The following is a 20,363-nucleotide window of genomic DNA, read 5'->3' as shown; positions in this document are numbered from 1 at the left end:
GACGAACGTATCACACTAGCCTTCAGTGTGAAGTTAAACATTTACATAGATCATTGGCCATCCTTGTCTCACATTGTTCTGAAGATGGAGATGATTCATTCTTCGAAAGTATCACTAACAACCTGTAAGATCACGTGGCATCGCAATCAACATCTTTACTGCATGAAAACATCAAATCTCAAATATAAAATGTGTTGTTTGTGAAAACTAATGTTATTTGTCGTAGGTTTGCCCGTATTGTGGTACATCACCCATACATGATCCTCATGGCGGTCGCAGTGTTAGCTGGAACCTGCCTGATCATCCCCCTAACCACGAAGAAGCCACCCGACTTTTCTGACCCTCAGATGGTAAGTACGCCGTGGCTAGCTTTCAGCTGTTGTGAACCGTAAATTTGAACAGGATGCGAGAATGCAGCAATGGATATTGAAAAACTCCCTGGAGGCAGACCCACAGGTCCGAAACCGACAACACCAAAGCCTGCCACCAGACATGTTCCTGAGACAACTCCATCCATTTACTGCTGCTGGATAGCATGCTAATAAAGAAATTGAGATGTATATAGAAATCTGGTGGGTAAAATCTTGTAAAGAAGCCTCCTGGAAAATCTAGAAGGAGATTGGAGGATAATATTAGCACATTCATTCATGTATCCAAGTTTTATCTTCATTTGTGTTCTGTCACTAGATGTAGTTCGTGCTGCTACCTTTAATGATTCATTGAACAAACGTAAATTGTTTGCCATTTATTTCTTTACCATATAATACTGAAAATATTAGTATACTGTTAAAAAGTCAATTTATTTTTTTTATATAAAGTATATAATTTGTGTATGTATTCGAACACACTTATTAATTAATTTTTTAATTTAGGTCACTATGAGTTGGGGTAGGATCTTGAAACTGAAAACTGATAAGGTGAAATTTTGTTGTGCAGGGCTTTGAGTCAAGGGGCACCATATTGGCACAGAGATTGACAGCCTGGAGTAACCTTCTGGATGCAACAGACCCCTCTGGTAAACTCACCGTTGACCCCAGGAAGATCCCCACACATATTAAAGTACCTCAGTATAACACATCACAGAATGCTATATCAAAGGTATGCAGAATTATTAACATTTCTTACAGTTTTTCTGTTTATATATCACAATTTTGGAACAGTTCTGTGAAACTTGATGTGAATGTCGTGTCTCCGGGTGTCATCCTAATGCCCACTTTTTTTTTTTAATTCAGATAATATAAATGAATATAGGCGAGCAGTCAAGTCTCTTCTTATTTTTAAATGCTGTCTTCATTGAAGAACAGAAAGTACATTTTTGTTTGCTTCTTGAATGCTTTCATGTATAGAGAGGCATGCATTAAATGTGTAAGTCAGTGGTCCCCAACCTTTTTGTGCCTACGGGCACATTTGAGAGTTTATGAGATCGTGGCGGGCACCAACCAATTAACAAAGCCAAATTTTCTTTTCTCTGGACAAATAAGATATGGACACCAAATAATACACAAGACAACACGACGTTTAATGATACAAGAAACCATGAAATCAGAAATACGTAGTTTTATAAGTACAGTTATTATTACTCAAGTGGGAAGTTAGTGTAATGTTTGGCACTGCATTTCATTGGCCAGTTTTTAAATTTGGGAGTGTAGGATGATGTTGCTGCTTGCAAACGATCGTCAAGATGGGCGTCAGTAAGTCGAGATCTGCGCTTTGATTTTATAATGTTCGTGGTTGAACGACCTTCATTATTCAGTATAACCTCTTTCTGTAACAAAGCGAGTACCCAAAAAAAGCCTTGGCAGGCGCCATGGTGCCCGCGGGCACCGCGTTGGGGGCCACTGGTGTAAGTTAATAGCTTGTACAATTTAGTGGTCAGTTATTCTACAAAATTAACTGCTTGCACAGCTTTTTAAAAACCTGAGAGTTTATAAACAATCAGTTATTGCTTATAAAAACAGTGTTTAGCATTTTGAGTCAGTTTGAAGGAGTGGGTAAATGATATAAAGGATATAATCAAAATTAGCACTGAACTTTTCTGTTATAGCACTATAAAATAGAGGATAAACGCACGACTTTTACCCACAAAATGAAAACACAAGATAATGAGCTGCCAGAAGCAATGAGCCCAGTTGGGATTGAGGTGAACAGCATTCCAGGTGGAAAGAACAATATTGTAACTTGGAAGTTCTCTTTGAATACTTCAGAGGCGAGTACTAAGTAATAAAACCTCTGTGTATTGAAATTCAGTGATTAAAATGATCCAGTTTTGTAGATTGATTAATAATTGATGGGTTAAAAGTTGACTCATTTGCCCTCATTCTAATTAAAAGAAAATTAACTTAAACAAATCAAACACAAAATCAGAAACTTCATTAACTGAATCTAAAGTTCTGAAACAGCACTTTTACTCAATAAATGCAACAGTTACAGCACCGAGACATAATCACGAATTAATTATTTTACATGACGTTTGTGCATTGCGTGCACAACATGCAATGAAGTAATGTATCTTTTATCTCTGAAACTACTAAACAGATTTAGATATAACTTTATGTTGTTGGATCAAATTAACATTATAAGTTGGAAGGGGAATATAATTTTGGTTTTTATAGATTCAGTATAACGCAAACCTTACATGAAATTAAAATAAAATATTATTAATTTTCTAAAAAATGGCTCATCCCATAAAAAGTCAGTACATGACATAAAACACAGATCTCATTAACATCTAAATAACTAATTTCGTGGAAGTTGCTTTCGTATTAGAAGCTCTTAGTCCCTCAGTTTTAGAAATATAATACCTTTTTTAGAATCTGATCATTCATTACCACATTCCCTAGAGCCCACCACTGGACTCTGTCCTGAACTAGTTCAATCCAATCCACACTCTCGTATCCTATTTCTTTGAGATCACTTTAAATAATATCCTCCTCCCATCTATGCCTAGATCTCTGAAATGGTATTTTCCGTTCATGTATTCCAACTACAATTTTCAATAAAGATGGCTGTCTTCTGGAATGTTGCACAATGTGGTCATATACAAATCAACTAGTTGATTGCACAGTAAGCACCTCTGAAGTTATCTTCATGTACATAACCATCTATGTATTACGCTGCATCGTTACCCAGAAGGCTGCAGTTCATATTTTCATTACTCTAAAATCCTCCCACGTAAAAAGGCTAACCTCTGTCTTACAGGTATTTCAAGGGTCAAAGAACAACACTAATGCTGATGCAGATGCACTACGACGGCTTGGGGAATTTGAGGCTTCTGGAGTGGACCACTTGGATCATCATTATGGCCATGAACATCTCTCAAATGATGGTTTCTTCTGCTCATCACCAAGTGAGATGAATGTTTAGCTTAAATTTCTTTCTTTCAGTCGTGCCCTTTGGCACTATACACATGTAATTACTGCAAAATATTTCACTCATTACTCAACTTTTCACATTTCTCTTTTATCCTGTTTTATCGTGAAATGACTGCATAAAGGGGAAGTCCTGTCTCTTCGTCCATTCCAACTTTACTAAAATATGTAAACAAATTCCAGTTTTGGTTAAAATCTGACAACAAGAAAGAGCGTTTTACACGAAGACCTACGTGCGTTCCTGCACAAGTGAGTGGGTGGGTGATTCTCAGGCTAACTGTGTTAATCCTTGTCACTTGTCGTCTCACAGGTGCTGACTACTCGCGAGTTGTCTTTCGTGCCACCGACGGCGGAGACTTGTTCACACTGAATTCCATACTCTCTATGTGCCATGTTGAGGCCCAACTGATGGCAAGCAAGCAATTCCACAGTATCTGTCAATACATCTCACAAGGAAAGTGCTGCCGCAGTTGGTCTCTCGGAAACTACGTCGCGCTCTTGCATAACCGGACATCCTGCTTTGGAGTCACTGTAAGTGTGGGGCATTCATGGCCTCAGGACACGTATACTTGGTGGCTCATTGTAACAGTGTGGTTTGTAAGTAGGTGCCCAGAATGGTGGTACTAGAGAGTGAAACGAGGTGGAAAGCGCAAGGAGAACTCATTGTTTCTACTGTATTATTATTTTTGACAGAGTGAAGATGTGACTGCTACAAAGGCACTGCTGAAAATGTGTTCGCCCTTTTACCACAATCTAAAACTGACGCCAGATTGCCAAGAGAATGACTATTGGTTCTGCCAGCAGGTGCCAAAACAGTGCAGCCTACATAATGCAGTTTACAACATACTCTACTATCTAGTTGATATCAACTTTCTGCCTCCAAATGTTAGTATCTTGAAATTGGTTAAGGTAACATTTGGACCTGCACCAGTTATACATTTAAATCAGTGTCAGTCAAGTTCCTAGGTCACTTATAGCTTAGACCAGTGGTCCCCAACCTTTTTGTGCCTACGGGTACATTTGAGAGTTTATGAGATCGTGGCGGGCACCAACCAATTAACAAAGCCAAATTTTCTTTTCTTGGGACAAATAAGATATGGACACCAAATAATATACAAGATAACACGACGTTTAATGATACAAGAAACCATGCAATCAAAAATACGTAGTTTTATAAGTACAGTTATTATTACTCAAGTGGGAAGTTAGTGTGATGTTTGGCACTGCATTTCATCGGCCAGTTTTTCAAATTTGGGAGTGTAGGATGATGTTGCTGCTTGCAAACAATCGTCAAGATGGGCGTCAGTAAGTCGAGATCTGTGCTTTGATTTTATAATTTTCATGGTTGAACGACCTTCATTATTCAGTATAACCCTTTTCAGTAACAACGCAGGCACACAAAAAAAGCCTTGGCGGGCACCGCGTTGGGGACCACTGGCTTAGACATTCCTCTTTCTGTGGCCAACTGTTATTCATGTAATGAAATAGAGTACACGTGTTTCATCTCTTTAGGGAAGCAGTCAGAACAACAGTCTGGTAAACACCATGCTCATCCTACCAATTGCATGCAGCTCTGCAATTCTAGAGTACTACCACACACTTGATCTGCGCTCCCTGCGCCATGGGAATGTTGAGGTGGTTGCCATGGAGTTTGGTATGTTACTGCTCAAAACTCTACAGTCAAATGCTCTTTAAACTGAGTCAAGGATATAATAAAATATCTATATGCTAATAATATTTTTTTACACAGGACTGAAGAACACGTTGTTTGATGAGTATTTGGTGCGAGACACTTGGATGATTGGAGTTGGAGGCATGTTTGTGGTTGTCTGCATGTGGCTGTACACCGGTTCTCTGTTTGTCACCATCATGACAGTCATCGCAATCGCCTTCTCACTGGGGATCTCGTACTTCATGTACACTCTTGTGTTCGAGCTGAATTTCTTTCCCTTTATGAATCTCCTGGCATCCATTGTAGCAGTCGGTAAGTGACAATCATATGCAGTACGCTTGCTGGTAGTAGATTTTTTGTATCTGTCTGGGCTACATTTAGCAGTCTCCGCACTGGCACCCAGCTCCAGTTGAAGGTAAATATATTGAATTTAATCTAGTATTTGCAGCACTGTAATACAGTATTTCAATTTTGAAATGTTGGTAATTCAAATTTGTGGTAAGTGGGTCCCTTGTCACCACAGCATCACACATCCTCAGGTTGTGGATGGAGGAGACAGCCCCAAAATTGAGGGTGGCAGCAAACATATTCAATAAGCATTAATGGAATGCTGACAAGAGATGGTTTTTTTGGCTTGGGGGCTGAGTGGATAGGATAACAACCCCACACTATGAAAACGTAGCATGTTCAGACAAAGCGTCACAAACGGATGTGCAAATTTCTTGTTTGTTACAGGCATTGGAGCAGACGATGCCTTCATCTTTTGCAAGGTGTGGCAGTGTTCTAAAGCTGAGAAGAATAATGGAACTTTGGTGAAGCTGGTACATGACACTCTAAGACATGCGACACTGTCCATGTTTGTCACTTCACTCACGACTGCAGCAGCATTCTATGCGTCCTACATCAGCTCTGTGACTGCCATTTGTTGCTTCAGGTTAGTCTTATGAAATTTTATTTTAACCTTTTGATGCTAAAGCTTATCTATAATATTTAAGTAGTCAATCCATACCTCATAATAGCTCAAAACTTCACCATTACTAAGATCAGTTGGTTAATGCTATTTTAGGAAATAATCATTGTTTCGAGAATCATGTCGAACCCATTAATACAAAACGCAGGGTTACCGATTGTTACAATGGGCAGTACATATAATTAACTCTGGGCTTTAAAGTGGTATTGTTTATAGAATATAGCAATCAAATCAGGGTTGAACTGAACTGGACATGTAGCGTGGTTAGAGGAAATAGGAAATGCTTACAAAATGTTGCTGGAAAAATTATGAAGTTGGCCACTCGGAATGATGAGAAAATAATGTGAAAATTTATCCCATGGTCATGGAAATGTGAACATTGATCTGTATAAAACAGAAACAACATTAAGGTAAACAGAATATGAAATATAAAATTGGGGTAATAAAACTTTGAGGAATCTATCATGAGTATTACATGGTTTTCCTCTGTTCCTTCATCATGTAGCATCTTTAGTTAAAACCATCTATTTACAGAAGTCTGTAGGAAAATTGAAATTGTGAGCAGATGGGAGCAACTATGGGGAGTGTATGACCACTCATTCAAAAGATGTCTATAAGAATATGAATGTTGCAATCAGAATTCACAAAATCTGTAAAATTAAGGTATTTCAGGATTCCATTGTTATTAACACACACACAGATTTTTTCTGCAGTATATAAAATAATTTAATACTATTAAATGGTCCAGGAATTTGTCAGAACCAGTTAAGACATCTAAATATGTCTCCTTCCAGTGTGTTTGCTGGTACTGCTACTCTTGCAAACTTTGCACTGATGGTGACATGGCTGCCGGCAGCTGTAGTAGTGTCTGAACGGTGGAGTTGCCCACCAGTGGCACCAACTCAGTGGGTTGCATTGGATAGCAAGTTGCGGCCTGCCCGCGTAGTTGCCGACCGGGCCCGTGCACTGCTGGACAAGATTCTTGTGTTTGCTGTCATCAGACTTCCTTATTTATGGCTGTGTCTCCTTGGTGGTTTGGCACTTGCAAGCGTAGGAATCGTGTTCTACTATCCACGCCTCAGGCTGCCAGATTCCAAGAACTTCCAGCTATTTGATAGTCAGCATCCTTTTGAGCTTTATGATGTAGTCTACAGGGACAGCTTTTGGTTTGAACGGCTTAAGAAGGTAATGTCTTTCTTTTCTTCTTCCAATCATTCCAATTCTTTAGAGGTCTTCTTAAATTCAATCTTCTGTTGTTGTTTTTTATTTTATTTAATTTTATCATACTGGGAACGACCCGATCTTCAAGTGCCTGAGCACTGCGGGTCCCAACTTTATGTTGGCTTGATCTATAGACATTTGGTAGGACTCCTTAGACGAGGGATTGGCCCATCACAAGGCCTGCACCTGTACACAGGACAGCACAAACACAGAAAGACGCGGACAACATCCATGGCTTGAGTGGGATTCAAACCTATGGTCCCAGCGACCAAGCGGCACAAGACCCACGCCTCAGACCGCGAGGCCACTGCGGACCCCCATATATATACTGTAGCTTGAGTGAAGGACACATTTTGTGCCCATCCATGAATGTTTGTCCGTAAGAAACAAGAATCATGTGTAGATTTTTGTAGGGAAGGTTATTTGGGAAACAACAATTTCAAGAGTGAGATACAGTTGGGAAGATAATTTTAAAATAGACCTTAATAAAATTTAGTAATTTGCATTGTATTGGACTCATTCTGAATTTGTTAAAAGTAGTGTTGAATTTTCAGATCACTATACTGTGCCAGAGGGTTAGATTAATTATTTAAATTACTTAGCTATGGAATCCCCATTATTTTCTTCAATTGTATGTGCACATTCTTTCATTATAGTGAATAAAGTTGAGTATAAATTAGAAACCTATCACTGATTAATTTACTTGTTTCTTGCTTTCAGGGTGACAGTGAAGACAGTATGAATGCCAAGTTGCCACTTAGATTTGTTTGGGGCATCATGCCAGTTGATAATGGCGACTACTTAGATCCTGGAGCACGCGGAACCCTAATATATGATGATACATTTGACGTGGCAGCTCCAGAATCCCAACGATGGCTGCTACGTTTCTGTCATCATCTCAGAATGCAAAGTTTCTATCAGCCAATGCTGGGCCCTCTGTTACCAAACTGCTTCATCACATCCTTCAAATCATGGATGCAGCGAAGATGCAAAGATCCTGTTGATCATATTGACAGGACTCCTTGCTGTGAGAACTCAACATTCCCTTATGAGCGCCAGGTCTTTGAGATGTGCATAGTGCAAGCCATAGGGCACCTGTATGAAACCCCTTCATATTTAATACCGGGTACAGCTGGACTTAAATTCTCTCGAGATGAACATCCTAAAATTCGTGCACTTGTTGTTGAATACGATAGCAATCACTCTTTCTCACTTTCATTTTCAGACATGGATAACTTTTTCCAACAAGTTGAGTTGTGGGCACGTAAAGAACTTTCAGAAGCCCCGCCTGGCATGAGAAATGGCTGGTTTGTAAGTGACCTTGAATTCTATGACCTGCAGCTCACATTGTCACGAGGTACTCTTATAGCCATTGGTGTTTCTATGGGCATTGCTCTTGTTGTATTGCTACTTGTCACACTGAATATCCTCATTAGCATATATGCCATCATCACAATATCGTGCATCATCTTTGTGACAGTTGCGGTACTTGTATTACTTGGATGGAAATTAAATGTCCTTGAATCCATTGCTGTGTCAGTAGCCATTGGTCTAGCTGTTGACTTCAGTCTACACTATGGAGTTCACTATCGGATGTGTCCAGATGGTGAGGACAGGGAATCGTCCGTGACATATGCCGTCTCCCGTATGGGAGGTCCGACTGCCATGGCAGCCCTGACAACAGCTGCAGCTGGTGCGTTCATGCTTCCATCTGCAGTGCTTGCTTACATCCAGATTGGAGTCTTCTTGATTACTGTGATGGCTGTCAGCTGGATATACTCCACCTTTTTCCTAGGATCTCTGCTTCGAGTTGGAGGACCACAGCATGGATTTGGACAATTTTCATATCCACGCCTCAACCAAAATTGCTGCGGTAAACGAAATGGAAGCAATGAAGATTCAAGTGGTGTTTATCATGCTGACAAGACAGTTTATACCAATGTCCTCTCTGAGTCAACATTGTCTACATCTAGTACAGTCTGTGCTTTACATCCAAGTGCAAGTGAGAGTCACGAACTAGAAGCCTTAAGTGGAAGACATAAGAGCAGCTTTAGTCGAAGGCTCCGTCGGTCTGGCAGTCTCTCGACAAATTTACCATCCTCAGCTTCTGTACCGCTTGCACATTGTATTGCTACTCGTAAAGTTTCTTTACCTGTTGACCAATCACCTTCTGCAGCAAGCGCTACAACAATTGTCTTGGTGGATGATGGAGACGTAGATTTACGCCCCAGTATAGTGGATGCAACAGAAGAGCCCCTCATGAAGCATTAGCATTCACACAATCTCAGTTTATTTTGTACTGTATGTATTAGGACAAAATTGGAAAGTAATATTTTGTCATTGTGTTAGTATGGCTAGACTTTTCTATCATATTGATCATTCATTATTGAAAAATAATCAACATTATCTGCAGTTCCCCACCCCCAGATGTAGCTGTTACTATCTTACATTAATCACAAGAGGGAAGATTTTTTACGTAACCTGAAGTATGTACGAACGTACTACTGAAAGTGTTTGTTTTGTAACATGGCCAGTATAGAGATAACAAAAGGAGACAGTCGAGTCTCTCCCTTCCGCTTGTCTCCGAACGCTGACAGGAATGTCAGTGTTTGCTGTGGTCAGGAATAGTGTGGAATGTTTTGCCTGACTTGTTTCAGTGGTGGAATTTTTAACTCGGACATTTACAAAATTATGTTCCATCTGTCTGTTTTTGAAGTAGAATTAGAACTCAAATTGAGTTTATATACTCCACATTTGTACACTCTGAATAGTGCTGTTATATTTTTAATGAATTATTACAAATTTGCAAGGTTTTTAGTGCAAGTTTTTTACATCAGTTGCTACTGTGTATAAATATTAGTGATGAATTAGATGATGACAATGAAACAGCTTTTGGTGATTCAATGAATAACCTCATTCATATATACCTGGAAAAACTAGTTGAATTAAAGCTTGTATATATTTATTTGAACTGAGCAAATTTGGCTCTGTAAGTTATGTATTATTGTAATAGTTCTGCCACTTTGAGTGGGGGGGGGCAGCATCCTTTCCAAAGAGGGCACAGTTCCATTTAGTGCTGAAATGTGAACTGCATGGAGTCATAGCTCCATGATTTCTGTATTTGATCAAGATGCTTAGATACAGAGGCATCTATCTTTTATCTTTTACATTTGTTAATTCTTGTAACTATAAACCAAATGGACAGATGCCAATATTTATTTATTTCAATTAAGTTTTCTGGAGTTATTTTAAAACTAGCCATTATGCAGGGTAACAAGATGCATTCCACTGAATAAGAATTATGTTAAAATATTTCATTATATTTTATATTATGATACTCAGTGAAATATCAAATAGAAATCAGGTTTGCACCTTAATAGCTGCTTTGAAAAATACCACACTCATCTAAGATCACAAACTTTCATATCAGCAATAGGGCTGGTGCTATATCCATAACAGTTAGTTCACCAATTCAAAACAAAATTTAATTTAATGAAAATTAGTAACTTTTTGAAAGAAACAATAAGACAAGACAGAAATATTAAGCCTCTACCCATTTTAAGAGCACAAATGCACACAAGAGCAACAGTTGTTACTATTTACTTCTTTGTGGAGAAAAATTATGTTTTATAAATGTTATGTATGAACAGCATAAAATAGCTGTTGGATCAAGTTAATACTTTGTGGATTGTAGTCATATGGGTAATGACAATATGTAGTCTTGTAGGTGGTTACCAAGATTTTGGAGCAATTTATCACCTCCATCTTCAGAGTATGTCATTTTTTAGAACTTGGAAGACCAAAATCCACACTTCCACCACTGTGAAACCCTCAAATGTTATAAGTTAATACTTTACATGTTCACTGCCATGAGATACAGAAAGATATGGATGCAAAAATATAAGAATTCTGAAAAATTATATTTCTAAAAACTGTGTTTTTTTTCAAAACAACAAGAGCTCAGAAAAAAAGCCATCGTCAGAATGGAATTTACGACAGACTGAAAAATAACCATTTGAAGACTTGCCTTGAAATCTCATTGACTGATGTTACAAAGGTACTTACTACTAATCACCCTGGTAATGGAGGCAGTAAGCACCTCTTAGACAGTGGTCAATTCATCTTTAAGTGGATGAACATTTGTGCTTTTAACTGTAAATGGCTTAACTGAGTATGAAGTCGATCTTCTGTTGTCAGTAAGAGGATAAACAAAATAAATCCAACTGCACTATTTTCATTATGTTTACCTAATTCTGAACAGTGACAAGAATAAATGTTCCAAATAACAGTATCATTACACTGAATTATTTCATATAACGCCTTCAGTTTTAGTCTGGAACTTATATAAGTGAACTGTGTAAATTGTCGGGGTCCTAATAATCCACAGATTCACAAAGTTTTGACTTTGCCAAGGAGGGAAGAAATCCTCACTGAATTTGACTGGTCTCAAAATGAAGACCTGACATACAGAATTCATTTTACAGAAAGTGGGCATACTGCTTTCTTTCCACATATGACTGAATTGTACATGCATTAAATTTTAATGCTTTCAACTTTCCAGTTAGGTCTGCATCTTAATTTTCAAGGCTTGAGGCTGGTGAACTTACTTTTAAGTTATTCTCAATATATTTAAAACATTTGTATTCCTACACTGTCCATTTACATTTGAAATTTCATCTTTGAATGACTTATGAGTGATCATTTTTTAAAATCACAATCTCTGAATTAATAACTACATTTCTTGTTTGTAATGTAAATATATTTACAATGAAAAAGTTTGCAAAAAAGAAGTATATCTCGACTGACAAAAGCAACATGTCAGTACACACCAGAATACTTCAAAGACATGAAATTTCGAGGGACCAGCTGATTGTGGTCCTTGTGGTATTGCGCGTCGTTTGTTCCACATTCACTCCTAATTGATACTAGACTCTACAGAATTAGCCCTATGACTGCTGGATTTTCAGGGACATATACAACCCTGTATGAAGAGATTCTCTAACAAAATTAATAATCCCATAAAAATTATATTTTAAGAAATCCGCTTAATACTTTTTTGTGATTGAGGAAGTACAGAAATTTAGTATTTGATGGCATAATTTTATTGCTGAAACACTGATGGGCATTAGCAGTGTGTAGCATGCTTTTAGTGCAGGAGAAATTGTTTTAAGCAGGGTGCCCTTTAACCTTGTGCGTTCCTATAATACACGATGTGCAAATGTGCAAAATTCCTTAAACAGAAATCTGCTGAGGTCACTGTAGCGATAATAGTGTAAGATCCAGTTCTGCAAGACCCATTGCGATCAGAACTGTACATTAGTAGGCTCTAACTTTCATCTGAATTATATTTATTTCAATGATTTCATTGAAAATATTGTCAGTTGTTTCCATTTTGAATTATATATGTTGTAAAACATTTTTGAAATGGGAGATAAATGTCAGAGTTTAAGAAATGTTAGAAATAATGCCATGTACCATTTACTTTAGAGCTGTAAATTAGTTAACAAGATATTGGTGCTCAAAGCCTTCATTGTTTACATTAAACATTTGAAGACTCATAGTTGGTGCCTCATCTTTAGGGGAGTAAAATAAAATACTGTATCTTAATTTACTAACTTTGGCTCAGGATTGGGTCCAGTGGTGGGCTCCTGTGAACATGGCATTGAACCTTCCAGTTCCATAAAAGGCAGTGAATTTTTTAACCAGCTGAATGGTTGTCACCTTCTTAAGAAGGACTTTGCTTCGTGGAGTTATTTAGTTAGTTTGCCCATTTTACAGAGCTGATAGGTAAGCCACACAACCACTCTGTGTCTGTGGTATTAAACTGTGATGATAATTGTAACTAAGGATTGCAGAAAAGTTACTGCTCCAGTTTTTTTTTTAATCATATACAACTGTCCTGTCTGGACTAATAATTTTGCCATTTATGATATATACAAAAGGTTTAAGAGGAATAGTGCAACTTTCATTTTGCCAGTTCTGTAATTTTATATATACTATATAAGTTAACACTTTGCGCACTTTCTTAACCTTAAATTATAACTTGTTAGTTCTATTTACAGGGTTTATATTTCATGTGCTCAAGAATAATAAACAAGACTAGATGGGAACTGCTTCTTTTCCACCACAACCAGACTGGCTTTGTGTAACTCACCCAACCTCCTATCTAGTGCGTATCATAAGAGAAGCAGTTGGACCATGAATGTGACCATTCACATTCATATATATACTGGAACTCCACCCATATTTCTTCACAATATGGTGATATAGAAATTCCACATTTCCTTTCTGGTAAGAACTCCCAACAGCTACGTTAGAATTTAAGGAATGAAAATTCTTTTTCACATAGCAAATTAACTCTGACAGTTGATATTGCAGGGTGACCAAGATTCCTGTTTTACCATGTTTGGGTGATCTCATAAATGTAACCAAATGTATATTTTTGCTTCATTTTGAATGGTTATGCAATGTGACATAATACTTTGCAACTTCAGCAGTTGATATAACATTATTTAATAACCTTCTCGCCAATCGAACAGTATTAAAAAGCGTGGCGTAGCTCAGTCGGTATAGTGACTGGCTACGGACTGGGCGACCGGGGTTCGATCCCCGACGGGGGCAGAGGATTTTTCCTGTAGCCCCTGCATCCAGACCGACTCTGGGGTCCACCCAGCCTCCTATCCAATGGGAACCGGGGTCATTTCCCGGGGGTAAAGCCGGCCGGGGCGTGATGCTGACCACTCACCCCCATCTAGTGCCGAGGTCAAGAATGAGTAGGAGCTATACCTCCACACCCCCCAAGCGCCTACATGGCGTATAGTGGGACAGCTTTTACTTTACTTCACTCTTTGGAGTATATTGAAATTCCAAAAGTGTTCTTCATGTCACATCATGGGCCGTGATGTCAGCATGTCGTCTCAAAGGATCTGTGGATTTATATCACTATTACTCAAAAGGAATAATAAATGCAACAATGGTAGCAAATCTAATTGTTGCAATAATGTGATCCAAGATTGCTGCTAAGAGCCAACAATGACCTTGGTACCCACTGCTGCCAACAGTGTCCCAACAATAACATGTTTTCTATGTTGTTGCACCAATGTGTTCTAACAATGACCCTGGACCATGAGGGTTGCCTAGTTCCTAGGAAAAAATGCATGGATGGGCCCATAAGGTGTTCTTTGTGGACATCGTAGTGTGAAGAACACCTAACATACTGCAGTTTACTGAAAACCTTCCAGTCTCCCTAAATGATTCCATCTGAATATAAAATGGAATTATTCTAGCAAGCCATTTATTTCTGTGACCCTTATTAACAATTGCAACTGTAAGATTTGGCTCATGGAGAATGAACCAAATAGTAATTATCATATAAATTTGGATTTCTGTATCAGTATGAAATGTCAGTTACTAATGAGATAATTTGTATACTGTTATTTTTACTATTCTAATGGTTAGTGACAACTTTCATGACATTGTAAATCTTCCCCACATTTATTTTCCTGTTTTCCAACTCGAAATTGGAGCATGATGCTGCTAAGTATTAATTTCTTTGTGACTCTGAAATTACTATTTTGAAAAAGTGAAGACAACTTCATGATTTTCACAAATCATTTAATTAAATAACAACTGATTTTCATTGTTTCGTGGATGATTTACTGAAAACATCATGGCAAAAATGTCAAGTGTAGCACGATTTTCCTCTTAACCCTCAACAGAATGTTTATAGCTAAAACATGCTCCTGTATTTACGTAAACAAAATATATTAAAGTAAGCTTAGTACCAATTATGATAAATTAAATTATTTGGAAGCCACTGTAACATGTTTCAGCCAATTGCTGACATCATCAGGGAATGTAAAATATACAAAATGTATGTTAAATACAATAGAATATTTACATGCCAGCTGCTATCTTAATTAGATATAAACTGTAAAATGTTGTATATAATTTTTTTGCATGTGCAGCAAAACATTCTAAGTACAATCATGAGACAAGAATTTTTGTCTTTGAATGAAAGAATTAAATTCAGTTTTAAACTTTTTGAACCTGTTTCTTCCCTTATTATGGCAACACAATAAAAAAAACTAAAGCAGGAAGGATATATTTCAGTATAAAATTTATTTATATAATGTTCTAGTGATTTTCACCATCATAATTCAGATATTATCAAAAATATCAGTGAGATTTTTATTATTGTCTCCATAATGTACATCAGCTGAGAATTTGTATCAGGGGACTGACTGTTTTGTTTTGGAATTTTATGTTCAACGTGTTTAATGATGGCACGTATACACTTACTTGAATCAGTGGAGGAACATCAACACTTTCAGCTTGGTGGTAAGATGCTTGTTAAATGGTTTTGTACTTTGAACTAATTTAATGTTCACCATGCAGACACAGTGTTTGTGAGATTTCAAAGTGTAATAGATTTTTACACTTACGTTGATTGTACGGGAAGTGCGCAAAACTCTGCTGGAGACAGAATATTTCTTCAAAATGTTGGCACCTACCTATGAGTCTGCACGGTACCCGAACCCAGAAAAACCACCAGATATTTCTTTGCAGATAAACTTTCATTGTCAATATAATAATAACACCTTTGTATTACGCCCGCACTTCCTCTTTATCAGTAATTAAAAGGTTAAAAATAATACCAAAGCACTCAATGGTGCAGGGTCTGGAGCGGTAGATCTTTATTAAGCTGTCCAAGGGATGTTCTGCTCTTACGGAAAAAATACTCAACACTGTTACCACAAAAGACCACTATAACTGGGCCTTATCCTGAGCCTGATCCAATTCATATCTTCACGACCTACTTCTCATTGATCTACTTTAATATTATACTCTCATCTACATTTATGTCTGTCTAAAGTGCTCTCTTCCCACGAGGTCTTCCATCCAAAATTTTATATGCAGTTAAAAACAATACAAGGACCACAAATTAGTGTTTTTGGGGCCGACTGTGAAATAGACACAACTTGGAAATACTGTCTGAGATGCGCCAGAAGATGGAAGTTTCAAGTGTCTTCACACAGGGTGGTCAAAATTGGCTGAAACATGCTTGAGAGAATAAAAATGTAAACAGTAAGCAGTGGTTTTACTGCTCATATATATACATATTGTAATATGAATAATTCATGTTTCAAATTTTGGAAAACTGTTATGTCGCTAGCTAATAATATACTTCTTGTTTGCTGTTGCTTAAAGATATTTAGTGTTGTGCAAATAATCATAACACTTTTGTTATAAAACTGTAATATAATTAATGTAATTACACTTTGGTCATTTTGTTAATAAGGGCATGTAGTACAAAATGAAAGTTATGTAACTAGGGTAATCAGGCGTGTTTCAAGGACTCCGTATCTCAATTTATAACATCCAATACAGTGAGCAAAAGTAAAAAAGTTGGTAATTAATCATACAATAATAATTTATATACTGGAATATTAATGTTATTGTTATGAACATAGTAGCCGGTTTACATATTTGTCATGTACGTGTTTTTCCTCATTCGGTTGAAATTGCATTTCTGAAAAATATCCGTAAAATATACCACCTTCCCACAGAATTATACTTTTATTCACAAGTTGAGTGTTTTATAGATTCTTCTTTCCGTGTACGCGAGTACTAACGGAGATTTGATATTATGATACAACACATCAAAGAGAAGTGTTAGCGCAATGTTGTCGACATGAATTGTTTACAAGTATTTAAATGAAACTAAGAAAATTGTTAAAAGTAATTAGTATTAAAAAGTAGGAACATAAATATAAATTGGAGGTAGGATTATTTGTTACATTCAAGATGGCCTATGATTATATTGTGTATATTTTTTGGTCTGACTTTCAACAGACCATGCTCAAGACTTTTTGATTATGATGAGAATCTTTGATCAATTAAGTATGTAGTTATAGCTTTGTGAAGGAACAGATCTATAATATAAGGTCAGTTTGTGATCTCACTGAAACTTGAATTGTGCAAATGAGCACTAGAGTAAGTGTCTTGTGATCTGTATGTAGTCTTTCATCAGTGTTATTGTCAAGTCAACAAAATTATGTATGGTGACCCTTTCATTATAGATGCCATGTTTAGTTTATGTGTGACGTATTATAACGTGACCTTAGTAAATTTCAGTGTTTTGTAATAATGAAGCATATCTGTAAAAAGGATCTGTTAAGTTGAAATTGGGAAGGAGCACTCATTTATTTCATGCACAAAATATATTTTTATTACCATTAGTATTTCATTGGCTGTGAACAGATTTTTTTTTTAGACAAATTTAAGCTATGTACGTATCCTATTCGACTCACGAAGAATTACGTCAAGTGATAAAGTAAGAAAGTAGCCAAAGTTGTTTGTTTTCTGACTAATGATGCATAATTTCATGTGATCATGTGTTGTTTATTGTTGTCATATGCACAAATTGTAGTTGTATCTATTTTATTTTTATTCTTATGACAATTTCAGAAGAAAGTTGATTTTCCTGACTTGGTAAACATGGCATTCAACACCACTGTTTCAATTTCGTACTGTATGATCAAAAGAAATTTTGTATTTATATCAGTTCAGTCTAAGAAAGGTCACTGCAGAAGGCAATGAATGAGACAAGCAGAAGCTTTTATATATTTGCTGCGTGATGTGACACATTCATTGTCCCAGACTTTTCAAATTTGTTATTTTAATATTCTGTGCAGAAGCAAAATACCAAGCATAAGATACCATTTTTTGTAAGAAAGTTACTATAGATTTAGATTTTTTATATACAATACCATAGATCTATTTTAGACTCAAGAGACATGAAACACTTAATTAAAATGAATTTCTATCAGCAGTTGAACCCGAGCTTGCCTATTCATGGGACAAAAAGATATGTATCTTATTATAAGGGTTACAGAATAAATTCTGATCCTTTTGAACCATAATGAATTATACTATTAGGGTGATATTTGATTTTTGTCCTTTTGAGTGGAAGGGCAGTTGACGCTGCATTGTCATCCAGCTCACAAATACGCCGTGATAAGAAATTATCAAAATTTAAAGTAAGTGCCACATAAGTATACATCTGTTCCTGTTTGTGTGTAAGTATGTTATTAACTTATGTGGCTAAGTGTGAGCTTGACGGTAAATATTAAACTTCAGAATTTGCCAGCTGTTCGAACAGACAACACGCTACGTCTCTTACGGAGAGTGCGATGTAAAGTTTGTATCTTGATTAAGATTTACGAACTGGGATTATAAAATGGTATCCAAACCAGAATGAATTATATTTCATTACCAGTAATAATAAGAATTATTATTATTATTATTCCATCTATTCACCACTTTATAGGGTATTTACTTCTATGTACCCGAGACAAACCTTGCCCCTGAGGTACATTGTGCAGCAGCTATTTCTGAAATACATTTTGTTTTTAATATGTGCTACATGTATTATATAGTTTTATTGTGAGGGATGACTGTATATTTTACGACATTATTATTATTATTTACATAACTGGAAAAATATTTACAATATTTTTAGGGAGGGGGGATGAAAAATAATTATGCTAGTATCCATTTATCACAGAGATCAGAGCAGTGTTTCAAACTGTGGTCTCTGGAGGTTGAACAGCACCCAAGCACATTCTTGTAGGTTCAGAAAGAATGGGAAAGTAATATTGTCATTTAAACACCCTTAACATGTTTTTTGGTATGCATGATTTTGAGCCAGTTCCATCCACCACCCAGTCTTCCAAGTTAGCACTTTTCAATGGATTTCTTCATCAAAATCCTTTATGCATTTTTATTGTCCCAATGTGAATTACATGTTTCATAAATGTCACTTGAAATAAAATGTAAACATGGGAATTCATATTTGATTTAAGCATTTGCATAATATTTGAAGCCATTGTCTTTTATGAGACATCTATTTGCAGTCAAGTTTTGTTATCTCCTTGAAAATAGGTGGGCTGGTGATGTTATCATACTTAATAAACTACATATTGTTCATAAATATTAATAATAAGTAAATATAAAAAAATGGCATTCAAAATTAAGGGTCACCATGTTTTAAATGTAGAAGTAGTATATTTATTGTATTGGGGATGCTGTTTGTGTACAACATGTCTCAATGTAAAGTTTCTACTTCCACAGGAGCATTGCTAGGATCGTCGGATGATGATATCATTGACGTAGTGTTTTGTGCTTATAAAACCTTCTTGATTGGTTACAAGTATTGATCATCTGATTAGTGAAGCTAAGATTATTTGGAAATCTGATAAAAGAGTTGAATAATCCATGCACAGTGATATTCATGTGTTCATCGCACTGATTTTGGTTTATGTGAAAATTTTCAACTGAGAGCAGGAACTGGAATGATATTCCAGCAGACTTGAATTAATTACATGAATCATTTAAGTGCCAATTAAATAACATTTCTGCATGCTCTCTTCTAATCAAAGTTAAAACTCTTCTGCATTTTTTATTGTCTTGCATCTCTCCATTACGTATTTGGTTAAATAAGAAAATTCTTCACAATATGAAAATGTGAATGTACATTTGGGGTGCACATATTTTTTAGATATTACTTTGTGATTTTGTATGTCTTGCTGGCGTTGGTCCTCATTTATTGGAGACACAAATCTCTTATTGCAAAACCGATCACATCATGAATTACTTCTTATTTTCAGAAGAAGAGGAATTACGAACCTTGGATAATTCATCAGGTCACTGAATGAGAAGTACTGTTTGTTAGTGACATAACTGGATTTTAATCAGGAGAATTTTGTGATGCACTATTCTTATTTTCGACCAACCTTTCATATAACCCTTTCTTTTTTCTGTAAAAGGGAAGATATTTTTAGTGGTGGGATCTATTGTTAACCTAGCAGTGCTTCTGCTTGTTGTGCCTGTATTATACAGATGTGTGTGCAGATAAATTATATACAAGAAGACACTGATCTCGATGTATGCAAACAAATATATACTTATCTGGGACATTCATTTTTAAAAGTGTGTTTACTTTATTGTAAATGTCTCCTAATTTCACGTAACGAACTCGGCATGCATTGGATATTAATCCCGTCACCCATTCATAAAATAAAAACGCCACCATTTCAATATACCACCGTATGTCTAAAAGAGTTTTCAT

General features: G+C 36.5%; 2 protein-coding genes across 8 annotated transcripts in view; one reads left to right on the top strand and one right to left on the bottom strand.

The window, feature by feature from the left end:
• Positions 1-20,336, top strand: part of disp (RND transporter family member dispatched) — a 36,122-nt gene extending 15,786 nt beyond the window's left edge. For all 4 annotated transcript variants that reach the window (XM_022071308.2, XM_022071311.2, XM_022071307.2 and 1 more), the window contains exons 3-13: positions 227-350; positions 937-1,098; positions 2,045-2,206; positions 3,199-3,346; positions 3,679-3,899; positions 4,062-4,253; positions 4,881-5,022; positions 5,119-5,352; positions 5,776-5,974; positions 6,805-7,195; positions 7,952-20,336. In XM_022071308.2, the coding sequence (XP_021927000.2) occupies positions 227-350; positions 937-1,098; positions 2,045-2,206; positions 3,199-3,346; positions 3,679-3,899; positions 4,062-4,253; positions 4,881-5,022; positions 5,119-5,352; positions 5,776-5,974; positions 6,805-7,195; positions 7,952-9,502 (3,526 nt within the window). In that variant the 3' untranslated portion in view covers positions 9,503-20,336. The remainder of the gene's footprint in view (positions 1-226; positions 351-936; positions 1,099-2,044; positions 2,207-3,198; positions 3,347-3,678; positions 3,900-4,061; positions 4,254-4,880; positions 5,023-5,118; positions 5,353-5,775; positions 5,975-6,804; positions 7,196-7,951) is intronic.
• The window catches only part of LOC110840254 (putative E3 ubiquitin-protein ligase sinah), a 516,698-nt gene that overhangs the window by 486,580 nt on the left and 9,755 nt on the right, over positions 1-20,363 (bottom strand). The gene's annotated exons all lie outside the window — the stretch shown is intronic.

Source organism: Zootermopsis nevadensis, unplaced genomic scaffold, assembly GCF_977971745.1.
Source record: "Zootermopsis nevadensis isolate Lab colony 2312 unplaced genomic scaffold, Znev_1.0 Znev_ptg000012l, whole genome shotgun sequence".
In the NCBI taxonomy this organism is placed as follows: Eukaryota; Metazoa; Arthropoda; class Insecta; order Blattodea; family Termopsidae; genus Zootermopsis; species Zootermopsis nevadensis.
The sequence above is the reverse complement of the archived record's forward strand: the minus strand, read 5'-3'. Positions and strand labels throughout refer to the sequence as shown.